The sequence below is a fragment of the Labeo rohita genome, chromosome 20, assembly GCF_022985175.1.
Source record: "Labeo rohita strain BAU-BD-2019 chromosome 20, IGBB_LRoh.1.0, whole genome shotgun sequence".
NCBI lineage: Eukaryota > Metazoa > Chordata > Actinopteri > Cypriniformes > Cyprinidae > Labeo > Labeo rohita.
Window position 1 is genome coordinate 27,142,789 of NC_066888.1, and position 23,090 is coordinate 27,165,878.

At 34.0% G+C, this 23,090-nt stretch overlaps 1 protein-coding gene across 1 annotated transcript in view; it reads right to left on the reverse strand.

The window, feature by feature from the left end:
* The window catches only part of dcbld1 (discoidin, CUB and LCCL domain containing 1), a 43,659-nt gene continuing 20,569 nt past the window's right edge, over positions 1–23,090 (reverse strand). The window contains exons 7-15 of the mRNA XM_051139518.1: positions 19,478–19,518; positions 14,809–14,997; positions 11,113–11,234; positions 10,553–10,709; positions 10,375–10,467; positions 9,073–9,157; positions 8,288–8,334; positions 5,928–6,047; positions 1–3,273 (exon numbers count right to left, since the gene is read on the reverse strand). Of these exons, the coding sequence (XP_050995475.1) occupies positions 2,693–3,273; positions 5,928–6,047; positions 8,288–8,334; positions 9,073–9,157; positions 10,375–10,467; positions 10,553–10,709; positions 11,113–11,234; positions 14,809–14,997; positions 19,478–19,518 (1,435 nt within the window). The 3' untranslated portion in view covers positions 1–2,692. The remainder of the gene's footprint in view (positions 3,274–5,927; positions 6,048–8,287; positions 8,335–9,072; positions 9,158–10,374; positions 10,468–10,552; positions 10,710–11,112; positions 11,235–14,808; positions 14,998–19,477; positions 19,519–23,090) is intronic.

Genomic DNA, 23,090 nt, shown 5'->3' on the forward strand with positions numbered 1-23,090 from the left:
CTCCTGACCTGCAGCTGAGTAAGACTTATATATAATATAATGATTGTTAGTTTTTTGTTGCATGCTTTACAGGTTAATATATATTTACCATATTTTCTACCCTAAAAATATGGTAAATGCTGTTCTTCCTTCCTGTATGATTGCATTTCTATACCAGAAGCAAATACACATGGACTCATATTAACATTTATGGAAGTAGATCGGGCCAGGGATTCACTGCCGTGCTTTAATGTTACATACGTTGGTTGGGAAATGTGATACAGGGCGCCTGAACGGTAGATTTAAACAGCAGGGTCATCAGCTGCTGCCCCATAACTAACACCCCACCGTTACATTCCTGATCACTGTCCCACAAGGACACCCCACGTGTGACATCCTGCTTTCACCAAATACTTACATAATCACATTTTTCAAGTCATTTGCCCATTTTAAAGCAAGGCAACCATCACAGGACAGGTTTGAACTACTGGTGCTTTTAATCAGGGTTTAGACAAGCACAAACACAGCACTGAGATTCTCAGTGACAAAGCACTTCAACACACCAGCATGACCAGATCCTCACAGGCATATCAAACATTAACCATCAGTCCCCGAGCACATCCCCCAAAACATTTCACAGAAATTAAGACCTGCCAGTAATCTTTAACAGGGATTGTCCCTTAAACAGCAGCAACTCACAGATCTTACGGATGCTTGGGATAGTCCATGTGAAAACGAAAATATAGTCATCATTCACTCCAAAACCACGATGACTTTATCTCTTCCGTGGAAATAAAAAGTTTCAATTTAATTATGGGAAACGCATTTTTTATTATTTCTTCTCATGTTCCATAGAAGAAAGTAAGTCATGCGGGTTTGGAATGAAATGAGAATGAATAAACAACACATTTGGAGTGAACTGTCCCTTTAAATAACCATCGAATGCACAAAGTAACATCTCTTTTTGTTTTTTAACTAAATATACATTTCAAAACTGTACATATGTATACTCCTATGGACAATACAAATAAAATCAGTATCAAATAAGCAATTTTAGTCCGTTATTGCTTTAAACAGCCAGTTTTCACATGGAATTTTGAGATTCAACAATGCAATTGCCTACAGCAGAATGACGGATGAAAAATGATCCAAAACAGCTGAATCTAACCAACCCTCACACCCAATATACACTTGGAAAAGTGTGTAATTGTCAAAACCAGATCACTTCCACATCATCATTTCGACATGCATCTTGCTTCCAGTTTAGATGGTGTTAGGCTACTTTAAACTTGTTTTTAACTCATTTCATGTGTTTTGATTGGTTTAGAGACTTGCATTAATCCAGTTCCCAAAGATCTCCTACTTCTTTTTAATATATTCTGCCTGTAGACTTCAGTATAATGGTTAAAGGAAACATTGCCAATTTCATATAAATGTACACTACCAGTCAAAAGTTTTTAAACAGTAAGATTTTGAATGTTATTTTAAAAATGTCTTAGAAGTCTTTTCTGCTCACCAAGCCTGCATTTATTTGATCCAAAGAACAGCAAAAATAGAAAAATTGTGAAATATTTTAACTAGTTAAAATGACTGGTATCTATTTTAATATATTTTCAAATGGAATTTATTTCTGTGATTTCAATGCTGAATTTTTAGCATCATTACTCCAGTCACATGATCCTTCAGAAATCATTCTAATATTCTGATTGGCTGTTTAAAAAAATATATGGTCATTATATATATATGCTGACTCCAAGCTTTTTAATTGTATGGTTTATAATGTTACAAAGTCTTTTTTATTTTAGATAAATGCTAATCTTTGGATCTTTTTATTCAAAGAATCCTAAAACAAATTTATCAACTGTTTTAAATTTTGATAATAATAATAATAATAATAATAATAATAAAGTTTCTTGAACAGCAAATTAGCATATTAGAATGATTTCTGAAAAATCATGTGTCACTGAAGCCTAGAGTAATGATGGTTAAAATTTAGCTTTGATCACAGGAATAAATTATATTTTAAAATCTATTTAAATAGAAAGCAGTTATTTTAAATAGTAAAATATTTTACAATATTACTGCATTTGCTGTGTTTTGGATCAAATAAATGCAGGCTTGGTGAGCAGACAATAATTCTTAAAAAAAACAACAACAACAAAAAAAAAACATTAAAAATCTTACAGTTTCTCCATGTTGCCTGCACCCAAATATACTAGTTTATGTTAGCAAAAGTTTGCCAGATTACGCAAAACACATCACATGGTTGTCAAAAGTCTTTTGCTGGCCAATAAACAGGGAAGTAACAGAGAACGAATTTACATATATTGCACATTTACATATACTACTGACATCTTAAAGCAAAGCGGGCGGAAAAATCAGTTAAATTGTCTTTTAGGGATGTTCAAAGCAGAGTCTGAGAAGACTGAGATGATGGTCACATTGTGGAATAAGTGAAAACCTGGCTCGATTCACAGTTTGTCCGAGTAGAGAATGAACGCACTGTCCCCTTCAAATCTCTGCATATTGTATTTGATTTAAAACAAAATCTTGATTCGTCAAGACAAAGTACATCATATATACTCGTCGCATCTGTTATGTCCTCCGCATAAATGCAAAAACAAGCTGTCCCTCATGCACAAATAAGTTAAGTAGAGTCTGGAGGTGATTTTGTTGAGTCATGTAAATCAGGCACATCACAGTATGGTTCTTCTCAGCTTCCTTCAGAGCTGCTGCCCTCCGGGTCGGACCTACTGCCCTCCGGGTCGGGTCTGTATCCGGCGAAAGGCAGTCTGACGCAGTCTCTGGGAGTGGAATAGCACTCTCGAACCGGGGATTTAACCTGGGGTCTCTGGTACTCTGAGCAGCTCCCGTTTTGAACCACGGGCTTTCGGATTTTAGGGCTGTCGTAGATGTCCTCTGGGTAATTCCCCCTGTCCGTTTTGGCATGGGGCATCTGATAGCCCCCGGCCAGGCCTCCGATCACTTTTCTACAGTTGCTGCCCTCCACCGCTCGGAACGACGGGCTTTTGTTTAGTACCACGCCTGGGACGCTGTAGCTGGGATCTGGAAGGAAGGGATCTTTGCGGAAAGCGTGGCGCTCGATGATGGGCGTGGCGTATTCTGGCTCCTGATTGGTCAGCGGGAGGGCGTACTGGATTCCTGTTTGCAGGTGGTCGTAGTGAGAAGAAGCCTCGATGTCTTTGTCTTTGGCCTCGGTGTCCATGGGTCTGAATGTCGAGCCTTTTCGGGACACAGTGTCCGTGCCGAGCATGAGAGGCTGCTGGTACTCAGCTGGGGAAAAAAAAACAAAAAAAAAAATAGGGAAATAGTTAGTAACCTAATTATTCTAAAAATGCATTAATCTTTACTAAATGTTATTTTAGTACTATTTATATACGATTATGGTATTTATTAATACTGTGATTTTTTTTTTATTTAGGTTTTGGTAATATTGTTGTGTGTTTTTGTTCTAGATATTTTTTATATTTTATTTCAATAATGTTTTAATTTATTTCAGCTTTATTATTATAGTTTTAGTACATTCATTACTTTACTTCATTTAGTATTTCAGTTAGTGGGCAACATTTCTAATTTTCTTTTTTTCAGATTTTCATCAAATATTATTTCATTTTATTCATATTAATTCATATTAATAATATTAGAACAATAATATTATTAATATTAAAATTACATTTTAAATAAAATTTTAAATATTTTTTTTAATTTCAGCTCTATTTTAATGACAAAAAAATGACTTTTAATCGTTTTAGTCTGGGTTTATTATTATTACCTAAAACAAACTAAAAGCGTAAAAAAAATATTTTTTCATTACTTAAAAATAAACATTAACTGAAATAATTAAACTTAAATTAAACAAAAATGAAACTAACTATTCTAAAAATTAGAAAATAATAACAAATATTGCCTTGGAAAATAGCTGAAATAAAATAAGTTTAGGTAATAAAATAATTAAAACTAAAAAAAGCTGAATCTTAAACTATACAAATGACAGAAACAACTAAATTACTAAAATTAACTTTAAAATTAAAACAAAATATAGAAATAATTCAAAATATTTATAAATATATTTATATACTTTTATTATTACTATTATACACTTTAGTAATTTCATTTAGTATTTTAATTAGTGGGCAACTTTTCTAATTTTCTTTTTTCAGTTTTTCAGTTTAAGTTTAAGATTTTCATCAAATATTATTTTTAATACTATTATTTAAATTTATGAATATTAATAATATTCTAACAATAACATTATTAATATTATTATCTTTTTAAGAATAAATGATTATTTTTAGAATTATTTTTATTTCAGCTCTATTTTAATTTGGGAAAATGACTTTGATAGTTTTAGTCAGGGTTTATTATAATTATTACTTAAAACTAAAAGCATAAAATAAACATTAACTGAAATTTAAAAATTAAAAAAAAAAAAAAAAATCTAACTTTGACTAAACAAAAATGGGAAATATTGCTTTGGAAAAACAGCTCAAACAAAATAAGTTTAGGTAATAAAATAATTACAATTCAAAATAAAGCTAACTATACAGACGAAAAAAAATTATAGAAACAACACAACTTAATTCCTAAAACTTTAAATTAAAATGAATACAGAAAATATAAAAATAAAACCTACTTTAATATATTAATGAAAAATATAACAACATCAATGATACTAAAAAAACAACAACAATGTTTTCTCTAAACAATAACACTGACTGTTTGTTAGACCATACAATAAAAGTTAATGGGGTCCAAAGCTGCTCTGGGGTCAAAACAACTATTCCAAAAGAGGAAAGTCGGTCATTCAGGTTTGGAATGACATTAGGGTGAGTAAATGATGGCGATTTTCATTTTTTTGAGCGAACTATCCCTGTAAACTTGTTCCATGCCTGCATGAAATCTGGTTTGCTGGTAAGCCACGTTCATAAATATGGGACCATAAACTCTACTGCCATCGAATATGAATGACATACAGTACTATAGTTAATTTTCATGCATGTTCCTGAGAGTCAAAAATGAGAAATGAATCAAATAAATGAAACAATGTCAGTATTTGCTTCAAGTCAAGCATGAGGCTTGAAATCAGAGTGCCTGTAATCTGTCTGACGTCTTGTACAAACCTTGAATCATCAATAATTACAGCCCTGGAGGAGCATAAGGGGAAAAACTGCCAATTAAATTTTAGCAGGGGTTTTCATCTGGCAAGCACTCAGGCTGTTACAACTATTTCAAAAAGGTTGTTTTTTTTATTTCTTCAGTTCATTGGAGGACAATAAACAGCCTTACAAGTTGAACCCCTTTATCAGACAATAAAAAAAAAAAACTCCTCTCGTCTTTCAGCCGCAGCCACAAAAATGAAATGGTCTGGCTTTAAATCCACATTTCCACATGAACACAATGTCCTAACCGGGCACGACAAGCAATAAAACTAAGTGATAAATCACATCTCTTCCATGTTGAGTGTTGTTGGCCTGACTATGACAAGCAAACTGTGGTACGAGACATTTTGTTGGTCACTTGGGATCTATTACCATCTTGGTTTCAGTGCTGGGAAGTATGTAACATTAAACTAATATCAACTACATTTTTAGTGGTTGAAGTTTTTATAAGTTTGGGGTCAGTAATCAGTTTTAATGTTTTTGAGTTTTTTATGCTCATCAAGACTGCACTTATTTAATTAATAAGACAAAAAAAACAGTGTTTTAATAGTGAAATATTATTACAATTTAAAACAACCATTTATATTTAAATATATTTTAAAATGTAATTTTCAGCATCATTACTCCAGCCTTCAGTGTCACATGATATTCCAGAAATTACTCTAATATGCTGATTCACTCTTTGAGAAACATTTATTATTATTACTGTTAAAACCAGTTGTACTTTATGAAATGAAATCAAAACCTTGCTTTTTGGTCAATCTTTACCTGCCATTGCACTGGTTACCAGGTCCAGCTTCTGGATGGGGTCTTTCTCAGAGCTGTATTTGATGGTGAACTCTGTGGACTGGTGCCTGGCAAATGGCTGTTTTATCTGTCTCCAACAGCCTGTAGACAAGAATCATTCAACTGTCAGCCAGTCTGTGAAAGATGGTTTTATCTCTGTGAACTGAGCAGCTAAGCCTTAAATTATACATGTCTGAAAGGGCAAAACACAACATATACGTAGAAGGAGGATGTGTCATGATGATTAAAACTTTTTGTGAAGACTCAAAAAATAAAGGCAAAAAAAAGACATTCTATCATTCACATATAGTGAATGCCATGTTTTATTAATACAAATGCATGCACTGAATGATTTTCTGCTTTCTATGTAAATGATTGTCTAAAGCAAAGAAAAAGTTAAAATGCTATTAAAAGTTTGGGATCAATAAGATTTTTAATGTTTTTGAAAACATCAAGGCTGCATTTATTTGATTAAAAATACAGAAAAAACAGTAATATTATGAAATAATATTGCAATTTAAAATAACATTTTTCTATTTTAATATACTTTAAAATTGAATTTACTCCTGTGATCCAAAGCTGAAATTTTAGCATCATTACTCCAGTCTTTAATGTCACATGATCCTTCAGAAATCATTCTAATATACTGATTTATTATAAATGTTGTAAACAGTTTTGCTTCTTAATATTTTTTTCGGACCTGTGATAATTTTTCAGGATTCATTGATGAATAAAAAAGAAAAAAAGACGCATTTGTAACAGTAAATACAATTGAGGTCTAAAGTTTACATACCTTGCAGAATCTGCAAAACGTTAATTATTTTACCAAAAGAAGAGGGATCTTACAAAATGCATGTTATATTTTTATTTAGTACTGACCTGAATAAGCTATTTTTACATAAAAGATGTTTACATATAGTCCATAAGACAAAATAATAGTTGAGGGACTCATATGCACCTATTACAGAAGGTTCAAACGCTCATTGATGCTCCAGAAGGAAACACAATGTATTAAGAGCTGGGGGGTGAAAAATTCTTTAATTTGAAGATCAGGATAAATTTTTACTTATTTTGTCTTCTGGGAAACATGCAAGTATTTTCAGTAGCCTCTGAAGGGCAGTAGTACATGAAAAAAAATATGATATTTAGGCAAAATACAAAAAATGTACACATCCTCATTCTGTTCAAAAGTTTTCACCCCCAGCTCTTAATGCGCAGTTTTCCTTCTGGAGCATCATTGAGCGTAAGACCCTTCTGTAATAGCTGCATATGAGTCCCTCAGTTGTCCTCAGTGTGAAAAGATGGATCTCAAAATCATACAGTCATTTTTGGAAAGAGTTCAAAAACACAAAAAAAGTATTTGTGTGACCTGAAGGATTTTTATGAAGAATAGCAGGCGGTTTAACTGTTCAGGACAAACTAGGGACAAAAACACAGCTGTGGATCATTCAGGTAACAACACAGTATTAAGAATCAAGCATATGTAAACTTTTGAATGGGGTCATTTTTATAAATTTTAAACTATTATTTTCTCTTGTGGACTACATGTAAACGTCTTTTATGTGAAATATATTATTCAGGTCAGTACTAAATAAAAAATAACATGCATTTTGTATGATCCCTTTTATTTTGTTAAAATAATTACATAATTAAATAACATTTTGCAGTTTCTGCAAGGTGCATGTAAACTTTGGCCCTCGACTGTATATGGAGATCTGTGATGACAGAAACAAAAGCACCATAAAGGCAGTCGATATGTTAAACTTTGTAAAGTTATTTGATAGCTTTATATGAAAAGCAGTCAAAAATTAAGTCATTATTTGTAAAAGAAAATCTACTATCATGCTATCATATGGCTTTGGGATGACAGATTTGTTATGGAAAACAACTCCAAAATATTCTAAATACTCTTCAAAACATGTTCGACTGACTTCCATTTTATAGACTAAAAATAATATGGAAATCAATGGGACTCGAAACCATTTGACTACCGGCATTCTTCAAAATATCTTCTTTTATGTTTATTAAAGCTGCTGTTTTTCATTCAGTTTTTCCATCTAATGCCATATGATATTTTTGTACGTAAAATTGACTATCATTTATGAATAATGACTCAATTTTGGTTAATTCTCATATTGTTACAGAACTTCAGAAGATTTATAGTGTTTTTATGGTACCACTGCTCTCCATCTATTTTATGAAAAAGTGCAGTTTGAACATTTTTGTAAATATCTTTCTTTGTGGTCCACTGAAGAAACAAGTCATAGGTTTATAACAGCTTTAATATATCGATAATTTTTTTTTAAATGTTCCAGGCGGTTCAGTTAAAGCAAATGTTTTACCTGTATGCGTCTCTGCAGAGCCATACGTGTTCTCCTTTGTCTTCTTACTGTGGGACAATGAAAACATCAGTGTCAGAGACACAGGTGGCAAAGTCTAAGGTCTCTCACCACCTTCATCAGTCTTGAACAACAGAAGAAGCCTAACAATTCCCTTGAAACACCTCCACAAGAGGTTTCCATTCATTCATCCTCATTTCCCCACAATCCCCCTTGTCCCTGAGCTCTCTCTCAGGGGACTAATGCAGCTGGCACATCTCCTGACACTGACCTTTGACCCTCAACCCTCCTTTATCCCCCACAGGCCTCAATCTCTCCATTCTTTATAAATCGAAACGCCGCTGCAATGTGTTGCTGAGGAATCACAACAGGGTTTGCTCATATCAGCTTACACTCAAATCTTTTATTGACACCAGCGGCTGTGGTATCTATTAGGGCAGGCTGGGAATCACTGGTGCATGTATATACGCGATGCTAAGACAGTGTCTGCTGTGTTTGATAACAGGACTAGCAACAGACAGTAGCTGAGCAGAGATAAGCCCGCTGTGCTTCAACGGATGTTAACATATCTGACTCTGCCACCCTCTCAAGTCAGACACAACACGGAGAACACAGACAAAATAGTCTTAACTTTCATTCTTTCTTCTTTAAAGTCAACATGAAATAAAAATAGATCTGTTTACTTTGTTGTTGTCTTTTACGTTTCAAAAAGGTATGGTAGCAAAATGACTTCAGGAAGTATCCAAAGTAATACACCAGTTTATAAAAACATAATAAAATTGACTTACTTGTATAGCATTTTAACCACGTAGATTCCCACCAGAAGCAAGACCACAAGGAGAATGGTGGGCACAATTATCACGATCAGATTAACTGTAAACAAAAGAAAAATACAAGATATTTCCAAGATAAGAAAGAAAAATAAAAGAAAATGTGATGTACGTGATGAGAAAAAAAAGACTTAAATTAATTTGATTAATTTCTAGTTATTATAGTGTGTTTTATATATATATCATATAAACATTTATACAGTGAATACATGTATATTACTATAATGAATATTAAGATTTCCTAAAATGAAATCATTATGATTTCATTCATCAATCATCGTGAATTAATCAAAATTAAAAAATAAATAAACATACATTTCTATAAAGGAAATAATTTTAAAAAAAGTGTATTAAATAATAAAAATACTGTACAATTATAACAATTAAGGTCTGGTAAATCAGTGTTATTGTAGTGTCATTGCTGTACTATTAAAATTCATATTAATATTTTGAATTAAATTACACTATTTTTTTAAATATGTTTTCTTGTAGAATTTTTTCAGGTTTCTTTGATGAATAAAAAGTTCGTAAGAACAGCATTTATCTGAAATAGAAATCTTTTGTAACATTAAAAATATCTTTATCATCACTTTCGATCAATTTAAAGCATCCTTGCTAAATAAAAAGTATTAATTTCTATAATTTCTTTCCAGAAAAAATAAAAAATTAAACAGACTTCAAGTAAATGTTGTAGTGTATAATGTTACAAAAGCTTTTTATTTCAGATAAATGCTGATCTTGGAATCTTTCTATTCAAAGAATCCTGAAAATCCTCAACTGTTTTAAATATTGATAATAGTAATTATAAAAAATGTTTCTTAAAAAGCAAATCAGAATATTAGATTTCTGAAGGATCATGTGACACTGAAGACTGGAGTAATGATGCTGATAATTTAGCTTTGAACACAGAAATATATTACATTTTAAAATATATTCAAATAAAAACAGCTATTTTAAATAGTAAAAATATTTAGCAATATTACTGCTTTTGCTGTATTGATGGGAAATGAGAAAATGAAAAATGTTGGCATCTAGCTGAAATAAAATAAGAAATCACTTTTTTAAAAATTATTTTAAGTAATTCACTTTTTATGGTTATAGTTAATGATAATAAACCCCTGAGGTTGAAAACAAGAAACAAAACAGTGAGAAACAAATTTGAATAAGGGTAGAGCGAAGATATTTGCACATTCTCAGACATTTTTCCAATACATCTGTAACATAATCTGCAACAATTAATGAGTTTTCTTAAAATCATACCAAGATCAGCTTGAGAGGCCACTGGTTTGGTCATGTCATTGTGAATGGACTGTGTAGGCCGGACCTCCTGTGTCACCGGCGACGATGAATTCACTACAAAGGAAAAAAACAGCGATTTAGTAAACAGTTTTAATGAGAAAAATTAGGTTATAAAGCCTTTATGTGTCAAGACATGCACCTGGGATGGGTTTAACGTAAGGACAGCCCAGTAGCTGCACTTTCATAGCGATAATCCGATGCCACTGCTGAGGTATGATTCGAATACTTCGTGCTACGATGGAGGGATGAAAGGTGTTGCGTGTTTGGTGGAGACTGTCAGTATTTCCTTCAAAGATCTGAGGTAAAATACAAAATTACAACATTAAAACAGATGAAAACCACAGACAATTAAAAAAAAAAAAAAAAAAAAAAAAAAACAATAAATCAATTTTTTTTTATTATTGACTCTTAATAAACATCTCTGGTCTCATTGTGTGACTCATTACTTAATTTTTTTTTTTCATAAACTGAAAAAAAAACATTTTTGATGCCATTTGGCCAAGGAAAAACTAAATGCATACATATAAATTATAAATATTATTTTCTTTTAATTATTTAAATTATAAATACATTATAAATTAGTATTATTATTATTATTATTATTATTATATCCTACTTTCTAGGGAAAAACAATGTAAACCACAAATAAAATGGATAATAATAATTAAATAATTGAAAAAAACAAAGTAATTCAATTACCATATCATCAGTATTATTATACTGGACAAATGTTCGCCAACGGTTCCTCTCTCTGTATTCGATCTTGTAGTTTTTCACAAAATATTCGAAGCCTGCGATGGTCAAGCCTGTGGTCAGAATACCTATTAAACAAAAGCATGAATAATTTCATTTGCAAAGTACCATTTAGTTCAATGTCTAGTCACACAAAGTATAGCCTCGAACGCTCCTGAGGTCATTCTCCTCAGGACAGTGATGCAAGCGCTCAGCCAGCTGAGGAATGTGCCAGCATGTAGGCTAAAAACTTCACTTCAGAGTGTGGTCCGTCATCTGCATCACAGTGAAAAACCTGTGGCCGGCCTCCTTCTGTTACTAAACACATTCCTGAGGGAAACACTCAAGTGGCATGTTCCCAGCAGACACAGAAAGACCCCAAGGCCTGCTATTACTTTCCAAAATTAACTACATCACAGGCGTGAGGACACCAGTGTGATCACAGGAGTGCGAAACTGTGAGAAGTGTGATGACTTGAAAGTTGTGAAAGGAAGTTACTCGTCATCAAAGAGAGGCCACTATTTGAAGCAAGTCAGGAAAACTAAAGAATCAAAGCACTATTTTTTTTAAAAAAGGCAGTGGCATTCTTTGTGGTTGAAGATGAATGTATAGTACACTAAACGAGGTTAAGGTAGATGCCAAAATACATAATTGTGGTTATGACTGGATGAGCCATGCATAACCCATAATTCTCCCACCTCTTATGTGAAAATTACTGCTGGAATGGCACTTAGACGTCCGACACTGGTGAGAAGTGTAATTTATTGTCATTTCAAAGATGGCAGAGTAAAGCAATGCTCTGTTGTTTGTTTTGGGAGAATTATGAGTTGTCTGGAACACAGAATGTCCGGAACATTTTGAGGGCAGAAGAGGGATATTTCAGTATTTCCACTCCAAATACCAGCATTACCACTAAAACATTACAGATTTCATAATCCTCAATATCACTGCAAGATGAATCACCAACTTCAGTTGATAACTAGATAAATAAAGCCTGTGAACAAACTTTGAAGTTGGCTTGAGAAAGCCTGGTCTGACAGTTTGAAGCAGTCATAAAAGCTTGAAAATTTACAACATTAAAACAGATGAAAAACACAGTTAAAAAAAAAAATTGACTCATTACTTTTTTTTTTTTTCATAAAAAAAAAAAAAAAAAAAAAAAAAATTATGCCATTTGAGCAAGGAAAAACTAAATACATAAATATTATTATAAATATAATTATTTTTTAATTATTTAAATTATAAATAAATTATAAATTATTATTATTATTATTATTTATTATTATTATATCCTACTTTCTGGGGGAAAACAATAAAAATAAGTTTAGATAAATTAGATAAATGTTGACAATATGTTGCTTGCATGATTTAATACACTGCTAAAATTATTTATTATGTTGCACGCATGTTTTTAGCATGATTATGCTGCCTTCGAATGCTATCAGAATTACCGTAAATACAAGTTTCCTAATCTGAAATTGGAAATGAACGGCATCTCAGGTCATATTTACTCTGTTAATGATTATCAACGAATGTAATATTACATTTTATTCTTTCCGACAACAAATCACTTGAATGCGACAAGCTCGTAATTATGACTTCATGATTGGGAAATAGGAAATTTTACAATAGCATCTGAAGGCAACATTAGCATAGCATGTTAATAGCATGACTAACGTGTTGTTAACATGTTGCTACCATGTTTCTAGCATGACTATGCTGCCTTCACGTGCTATCAGAAATAAGAGTTTCCTAATCGGACACTGGACATGAACACCCTCTGAAGTCATCTTTACTATGTTTATAGTTATCAACCAATGAAATACTACATTTTATTCTTTCCGACAACAAATCACTTGAATGCGACAAGTTCGTAATCACGACTTCATGATTGGGAAATACAAAATTTCCGATAGCATGTGAAGGCAACATCAGCATAGCATGTTATTAGCATGATTAACATTTTGTTAGCATGTTGCTAGCATAATTACCTTGTTGCTATCATTATTATTTTGCTAGCATGTTTTTAACATGGTTAACATGTTGCTAGCATGTTTTAGCATGATTAGCATGTTGTCCTGGGACAATCATTAAGCTTTGCTAGTGATACACAGCTTAAACACGCTTACTGTAAACAAAAACACTCTTACTGTACAAAAGTTTTCACCCCCTCAAACAAAGTCTATGGGATTTTTGGTGGTTAAGATAGTCTGGTTTTTGAAAACCTTAAGTCGGATCAGTTAGAACAGATATAGCAACTAACTTCAGAACAGTCCAACTGTCTGACGCGAGTTTGGCGTCAACAATTTGTTAAAATGTAATTTATTCTTGTGATGCCAAGCTGCATTTTCAGCATCTTCACTTCAGTTTTCAGTGTCACATGATCATTCAGAAATCATTCTAATATGCTGATTTTTCGATCAGAACAAATTCATCTTGATAATCTCAGATAACTTTGACAGAAAGGTATGTAATGGATTACAGTCAACCTGAAATTTAGACAACTGTTAGTATGGCAATATTTACACAATTATCAATACTTTGTTGACCAGTTACAAGGCAATGCTTAATTTTGTTCAGTCTGTGGCATAAAAAGGTTGCATTAGCAATTAAAGAAAAACATTTAAGCAAATCATGGTCAGCTCAAAGTGTCTGAATAATTGCTGGTCCTAAATGTATCAGTTTTACTGGTAGTCCATTGTAGGAAGAATTTTTGGGTATAATGTCACAGTTTACTTTATTTTTCTATCCTCATTTACATAAATGAATTATGGTGTCCTGCACCCACTAGTAAAAGAACATCACAAATTATATCTGGTGTCTGAATAATTTTTGGTTTGACTGTATAAGGGTGTTCCTCCTGATATATACCACTAACACTAGTCTCTTGTGTCTCACTGCTTTCATTTACTCTACTCTCTACGGCAATGTATTTAAAAAAGAAAAAAAAAAACATGAATTTTTCATGCCTGTTGACAAAAGCTTCCTCAGAAAAAATGCAGAATGCTGACCCCATGGATAAAGAGATGCTTTTCCTCCAGTTTTATTTAGCCTCACAAATTTACGCCCTCATCACAACGTTAACAGAGCTTCCTATTTGAGACGGGCCGGTTTCACTCAGGGTCATCGTGTCCAAAAGCACAGATTCCCCTCCAGGAGACAAAGTGAGCATTCTCTCACTCCTTGAACTGTATGAAATTAACTCGGTTGCGCTGTCTACACACAGTCGTGCTCAAAATAAACGCATGTCCGGCGCGTTCCTAAATTTAAATGTGCTTTTGTAAGAGGGTTTGTATGGGTGATGAATAGACACAGAGAGGGCCTTTCTGTGTTTTTATGCAATACCAGGAACTGTTCAAAAGATACCAGTTAGTGGACGGGGAGGGGTAGACGCTCATGTGCTCTGAGTGTGTAATGCTCGGCACTCCAGAGCTGATCACGAGAAAGACCTTTTGTAAGGATAAATACAGTCTCTGGAACCAACTCTGGGTCTTTCCAACATGTTTGAATGTTTGTTTTAATGTAACAGCATTACATTTCTACCTGAAGCACTAATTAATGAGGCATTTGCACATTGAGATGTTCAAGAGGAAACTGGCAGAGTCAGGGGACCCAGAGACGAGCATTTAAATGAGATTAGGTTATGAAGGCTACAAGTATTACCTGTGATCCTCCTCTTTTCTCCAAGGTCAATCTGAAGCGATTTTGGATGCTTATTGTTAAGGTCATCAGAGACACCTGGTTGGGTGCTGTTAGGAAACCACTCAACTTCAGTCCCGTCAGAGGAGGTATTATGTGATGACAAGTTTGTAGTAGTGCTCACAGGTTGAAGAACACTCTGTTGACTGCAATCTGTGAAAGAGAGAGTATTGTGGTCAGAAACACATTTAAATTGGAACATATACTACTGTTTAAAAGTTTGAAGTCAGTTTTTTTTTAAAGTAAGGATGCATTCAACTGATCAAAAGTGACAGTTAAGTAAAATTCTATTTTTAAAAAAAAAATGCTGTTCTTTTGAATTTTTGTTTATTATGGAATCCAGAAAAATTATTCACACTTTCCACAAATATATAAAGCAGTACAACTGTTTTCAACACTGATAAGAAATGTTTCTTGAGCAGCAAATCAGCATATTAGAGTGACTTCTGAAGGATCATGATGCTGAAAATTCAGTTTTGAAATCACAGAAATAAACTACACTTTAAAACACACTACCAGTCAAAACATTTTTCTCTTGTCTTCTGCTCACCAAGCCTGCATTTATTTGATCCAAACACAGCAAAAGCAGTAATACTGTGAAATATTTTTACTATTTAAAATAACTGCTTTCTATTTGAATAGATTTTCAAGTGTAATTTATTCCTTTGATCAAAGCAAAATTTTCGTCTTCTAGTCTTCAGTGTCACATGATCCTTCAGAAATCATTCTAATATTCTGATTTGCTGTTCAAGAAAAATAAATATTTAAAAAGCTGGTCCAAAGACCAGCACCCATCTGAAATAAAAAGCTTTTGTAACATTATACAATATACCATTTAAAAGCTTGAAGTCAGTATAATTTAAATAATTTTAATTTAATTTAAACACCTTTTTTTTTTTTTAGCAAGGATGCTTTAAATTGATCAAAAGTGATGATAAAGACATTAATAATGTTACAAAAGATTTCTATTTCAGATAAATGCTGTTCTTCTGAACTTTTTTATTCATCAAAGAAACCTGAAAAAAATTCTACTTGGGTCTTTTCAAAATAATAATAATAATAATAATAATAATAATAATAATGTTTTAAGCAGCAAATTAGAATATTAGAATGATTTCTGAAAGATTGTGTGACTGGAGTAATCATTCTAAAAATTCAGCTTTGAAATCACAGGAATAAATTACATTTTAAAATATATTCAAATAGAAAACAGTTATTTTAAATAGCAAAAATATGATATTTTTATATATAATATTACTTTGGATCAAATAAATGCAGGCTTGGTGAGCAGAAGAGACTTCTTTAAAAAAATATATATATAATAATAATCTTACTGTTCAAAAACTTTTGACTGGTAGTGTACATTAAAATCCAAAACTGGTATTTTAAATTGTACTATTTTTAAATGGAATTACTTTCCAATATTACTGTATTTCTGATCAAATAAATGCAGCCTTGTTCAGCACAAAAGACAGCTTTCAAAAACAAAAATCTTTTAAATGGTAGTGTAAGTGTCAGGCATCTTGTGATTCGTGCCACATGTGCAACTATGGTGACATATTAATGAATTCCAAATTCACCCCCCCCAAAAAAAGAAGATCAAAAGAGAGTAATGTTGGTTCTAGTCATGTCTAGCATTTGCTTTTGGCATAATAAAACACACATGTGGAGCAAAAACTCAGTTACGTGTGCATTGACTCAACAGGAAGCCCAGAGCTCTTAAAATACCCACCATGTGTACAGTTAAATGGAGACGTATGTGCTATGAACACAACAATATTACAATAAAAGAGGGGGAAAAGACACCCACTTCCTTTAAAGAGAGAAAAACAGGGCCAATACATCCTGTTGCTTAGTCCCGATTTGGCTAACACTATCACATTCCACACATTTAGCATATGTGAGCAGAAAAAACTCAGGAAGAAGACAAGGAGAATCTCAGCAGGAGGTCGGAAAAGATTCCCGATTGAAGTCTCTGTACACTCACTATAATTACAGTGGGGTCCAAAAGTCCACGAATGCTGGAGAAAATGCTTAGTTTTATATTTTTCTTTATTTCACATCATTATGTTTCTTTGTTTTCATTTCTTTCAAATACTAAAATTGTTCGTTTTCAGTTTTAAACAGGATTTTTAATCTCTGAATTTCAACATGGTGTCTGAAATCCACTGTATATGCGTTTGAGTATTTGGTAAGACATAAAGCGCCACAAAATTGCATCTTGATACCTCAGAGGTCTCATCACATACTGTTTGTGAGTGTTCTGTGTGTGGATCTAGCTAAGAGGCTAGTGAGGGTAGGACGCTCACTTGATGCTGGGTGCACGCTGTGCTTTAAGCTAATTGGATTAATGGGAATCAATTGGAATCAATTGACATGGATCGACTGACGTCCACACATCTATCAACTCCTGTCATCAGGAACTCATGCAATACATCAACAATGCACACTGAACACAAGTCCACTTCTGCACAGAAGAGATTAGGGTCGTAACGATTGGGAAAGGTACTTCAACAAATCTATAATAACAGCTCAGTAAAGCTTGTGTGCATCACTAAAGCAAGTAGTGAACAGTCAATGCATTCAGGTTGTCAGTTGAAAAAACATTTTTAAAAACAAAGGATTTTTATTGGCATCCATGGTTCCGTGAAGAACCTTCAACATCCATATAACTTCTCCATTCCACAAAAGATTCTTTATAGATTTTTAAATGTTTTTCACACTAAGAAAACAATGGTTCTTTTAGGAAACCAAAAATAACGATTCTGTGGCATTGCTGTAAAAAACTGACTTTTGGAACCTTTATTTTAAGAAGTGTAGTAGTGAAGTAGAGAGTTTCCACTTGCACATCCTATGGAATTAGCTTTTAGCCTCGTTCAGACTGTCAGCCCAAATCCAATTTTGTGCATATCCGAATGGAATCCGATTTAAATCAGACTGTCCACACAGTGTATCGCAACTGTTCATTTCCGTTTTGTGTGTCTACAAGCGCTCTTTCGTTTTACGTAATGTGCACTGGTTTCTATGGGAATGCCGTTGCATTATGCCTATGCTAAAAACAACAACAGCGGCAATACAGCTTGCAAAACAGATTTTGTCTTACGACATGACATATTTCTGAATTATATTTCGTCTTCGCTGGTTTCAATACTCAAAGAGGTGCGTATACTATGTATATATATATATTATATATATAGTACATTTTTATATACATATATATTTTTGTGTGATTAAACATATTTCAAGTTATTTTTTATTTATTTATATATCTTTCAAGTTAAATAGTGAAAATTACCATTGTTTTGCATAACTATAAAAAGTTGACAGAAAAAAAAATCTATTAGTTAATTATATTTAGCAAATACAAAAAATCTTTTGTGGGTACATATATAATTTATATACATAAATCAAATACAAAAAAAAGTTTGAAATATTTCTTGATTTCATCCTATTACATTTTTATTTTCTCATATTTTATTTTTTTTAATTATATTTTGCCACTGTGATTAAAATTTAAAAGCCATTAATTAAGTTTTATTTCAAAGTTGTGAATTTCACTTATTTTATAGGGAATATCGCATAAAAAAAAGCATTGTTTTCATCTAGTCAAAGATAACAAAATCGTAACTTCCTTATAAACTGGCACTAAATATCACTAAGAAAAGCAGGAGAAGCTACTGAATATAATAGTTTTCATATATAATAAATCATATCGGTTTCGTCATTGCTTCCGGAGTTGGATTCCTGCTCTTTGGGAACGCAGTCGTGTAAGACAATTCTGGGATGTAATTATATACAAATACTTTAACGAAATACTTTGCTCTGGCAATTCAGAACGACAATAACAACATTTCAGATGCTGTGCAATGAAATCGGTCTGCTGGTTAGTCAGGTTATGCCGTCCCATAGTGCAAAGTCACATGACTTTTTTGATGCGCAAGAATGAATATATTCGGTAAATGTGATTCCATCTCCCATTATTCAAATTAACTCTTTTGCACAAGTAAAAAACCACCTCAAGCAAGCATAATTTTTTTTTGCAAATTAAGGGATTTTATTATTTATTTATTTTTTTCAATTTGCCGTTTCAGTCTCTCGTTTCTGATGTCATACTTCAAAATGTGCATAAAAACAGAGTAATGGAAACATAATTACTCTGAATTTAGCAGCCTGCATAACCATGTTTGGTGCATGTGTTGGCACATGTACATGTTTGGCAACCACCGTGAGAGTTTGATTCATCAGCTTCTGCAGAGCTGCATGGAGCGCGTCAGTACAGGTAAATGCCAACCGGTCTGTGCCAGACTCAAACAGCCCGAGAAAAGCAAACTCGGGTGATAAGATATTCCCACGCCTACCATTTACCCTGATAAAGAGCAAACAGGGCTTCCCATATCCGAACTGGTTAAAAAAAACCTGTTGGGTCGGCACAGGGTGATTAAGCTACTTCCTTTTTTGCAGAGGTGTAAATATACCAGTCAAACAAAACCATAACACACAATGGCAGCAGGAATAACAGCAGGTGGCAAAAACTAATCATGTCAACACGGTTCAGGAAATAATGGGATTAATCCTACACCAATATGTGTGCTCAATTCACATCACCATTGAACCATAAAACAAAAGTGCTTACCGTTTGTCACAAATGTGAAGAGGGATTCAGACAACGAGCCACTGAAAGACAAGAAAAAACAAAAATATCAGTGAGCACTGAGTGTTTCAGACACAAAAGATCATTATTACAGTGATTAATTAAGGCCCTGTCATGTGAAAGTAACGCCTACAGGGGCCAAAAGGGAGATTTCCATTGTCAACCCCGTTGTGTTGCCAAATTCAGAAGACCTCCCTCACTGCGTCCCGCATCTCCCCCTCTGACAGGAGAACTGGGGTACAGCTGGGCCGGTGAAAAGAGCAGTGTGCTGGTAATTAGAGAGGAACAGGCTGGGAAATTGCATCTCTGTCAGCCATTACTTAAAAACCTGTCATTATCACAGGCTTCCTGGATGTGATTACTTTTTCATTACTTTTATGGCAGTCGAGCAAACCGTTTCAGAGTTCAGGGTACAAAGTGGTTTATGACAGCGTGAACGAACCGAAATAGGATATGGCGAGTGGCGTGCCAAAAACAGCAAAAAAATAAATAAAAGTCTGAAGCCTGGGAATATAAGCTATAAACTGCTGGTGACAGAAATATAATCTAATAAAATCAACGGAAAAGTGAATCAAGTGCTGATCAGAGTCGCCAGACTCAAATAACCGTTTGAGTGCGTGCAATAAAACATGCGGAAAGCCTGAGAGATCAAAACCCAAGCAATGTAATTACAGGAACTGATATTGATTGTCGTTATTCAGTTAGGTTAAAGTAGACCCTGAGGACTGTTACATCATCAACATAATCTCCTTAGAGCGGAGATGATGGATTTAGTTTGACTAATCAATTGGTTTGTGAAATAAATGGCTAATCCACCTGTGTAACTTCACCAGCTTCGTATGCATTAATATTTTGGCAAGACAAGCAACACTATTACCATTTCTCATAGTTTGGTTTAGTTAAAGAATAAAATGAAACATGTGAGTGACAATTAAATATATAAAACCCCACATCCAGGACCCTAGCAGTCAAACAGAAATGCTTTAAAAAAAAAAAACAGAACACCCAAGTAACTAAATAGAATTCCTCTAGCAGGCAGAAGTTATATAACAATGCAATAAAATCCATTCAGAACACCCAGTAACTTCACAGCAATGCACTTATAAACACACAGAACACACTAGACAGCACTAAAATCCATTTGGAATCAAAATACTGCACCAAAAACCACTCTAAATCCAATGACTACATAACAATGCTCTAGCAAACTGCCACAACATAGCAATGCACTGAAATCCATTCAGAACACGCAGTAACTGCGTAGAAACGCCATAGTAAACACCCAGAAAAAGGTGGACGGCACACAATACTGCACTTAAAACCATTCAGAACACTGCAGTAGCTGCATGTCAATGCTCTAGCAAAAAGCAACAGCATAGCGATGCACTAAAATCCATTCAGAACACCTAGTAAGTACATAGCTACTCTCTAGTAAACACCCAGAACATACTAGACACGAGATAGCAACGCACTAAAAACTACTCAAACACCCATATCCCTTTTTCAATGGCTCGTGTCTCATCTTGAACCATTCTCCGCATTTCCACTATAGAAAACAGGGCCCCAGGCTGGAAAGAGTGGTTCAACTCCAGCCCTAAAAACCTGCTGAACTGGAACCCCAGAACTAGTGATGCAGGACACAGGAGGAGACATGTAGCGCCTCACAACACATTTGTGAACAACAACAGTTTGGTTGCTAACAAATTGAGAATAAACTTAAAGGGACAGTTCACACAAAAATTTAAACTACCACATGGTTTACTCACCCTCAAGCCATTCTAAGTGTATATGACTTTCTTCTTTGAGAGGAAGAGAGAACAAAACAAAACACAACACTGGTCACAAATTAGAAGAACACGCTATGTCAACATCTTACGTCATCCGCTTGAACGCCACTCTCTCGTGAACGCGGCAGTTAGCGGAAACTAGGGATTACGGTTTATAAAGCTTTAACTATGGATATTTTTCTCACACAAATGCATTGATTCACTTCAGAAGGCCTTTATTAACCACCCGGACCCCGTGGGGAGCAGAGTATGTGAGCGGAGCGGTGTGATTCTGAACGGAGCGAGGAGCGTTTTTTTTTTTTTTTTTTTAAAGCCAGAGCGTTGTGGTTTTCACGAGTACAATTCATGCCAACGGCCTGTAATATAACTGCATATTTAGCAAGAACTCACATGTTAAACATAGTCAGCTAGCTTGATATAGATGGATCACTGAGCTCAGAAAGAATGTGAAGATTATACTGACAGCAGTATACATGAGTGGGAAGTTTAGGAGGATAGTTTGAGGAATTTGTTTGCTCCTCCTAGATACTGAATATTTTCGGATAAAAGCATGATTTAAACAGGTACAACACTTATTTACACATGCAGTTGCTATCTCAATAATGGATTCAATCAAATGTAATCTTAGAGTGCTGCTTCATCTGTATCCGATTTTGAATGAGCAGAAATCTGTAGAAAATGGAGTGAAGGCGGAGCGGTGTTCCTGATCAGCTGAGTGAGGAGTGGAGGAGGGAGTGGGAAATGGTGAACCCGGAGCGGAGCTGGAGCGGAGTGATTATTGAATGCTTGGAGTGCGGAGGGGAAATTCTTGCACTCCACATACTCTGGTGTGGAGTACTTTTTATCATGGATGGACGCACTTTATCGGACTTCAAAAAATTGACAGCCATTTGCTGCCATTATAATGCTTGGAAGAGCCAGGACATTTTTTAATATAACTCCGACTGTATTTGTAAGAAAGTCATATACACCTAGGATGGCTTGAGGGTGAGTAAATATAGGGTAGTTTTCATTATTGGGTGAACTATCCCTTTAAGAAACTTAAAAAGGTCTACAGAAACCAGAATAAAGGACTTCACAAAAGCGGCAGTGGATGAAACAAAGCTAAAAAAAATACTTGGACAAAGACTGGCTATTCAGTTAATCAGCACACTAAATTCAGCAACAATGTCCACACTACAAACAAATGCCGAGTGACAGGTTTTTTGGTAAGTTACAGTAATTTTTTCAAAAATTGATTGTTAGCCTTTCTTATACACTTGTTGCATGTTGATTTTTGGACTTGTTACGTACCACTCTCTCTCTCTCTCTCTCTCTCTATATATATATAAAAATACAAATGTAGCAACAAAACCCATTACATCATTGTTCGTTTTTTTCCAATTCATAGTAGTTTCCAGTTTGCATGACTGTGAAATGGCCAAGAGCCATTCTTGGCACAGGAACATGAACTGTGGCAGTAGGGGTTTCAGTAACTGCATAGCAATGCTCTAGTGAACACCCAAGAAATCACATTGCAACACATCAAAAACCAATTAGCACACCACAGTAACCAACACAAGTCAATTTACTATTACAACAACTACTGTGATTATAATTTCTAGCCCTTTTTAATAAATAAATAAATAAAAAATAAACAGGTGCCATGGCCTAGTGCACGCACATGACACATTAAACCATGCTGGTCTTCTCCTCATCATTTCTTGTTTTCTCTATCTACTAATCCTATCAATATTCGCTCAAAAAAGTCAGAAAATGATCTTAATCTGCATTTGTTTTGTTAGGCTTCACCAGGTTTTAAATGGCTC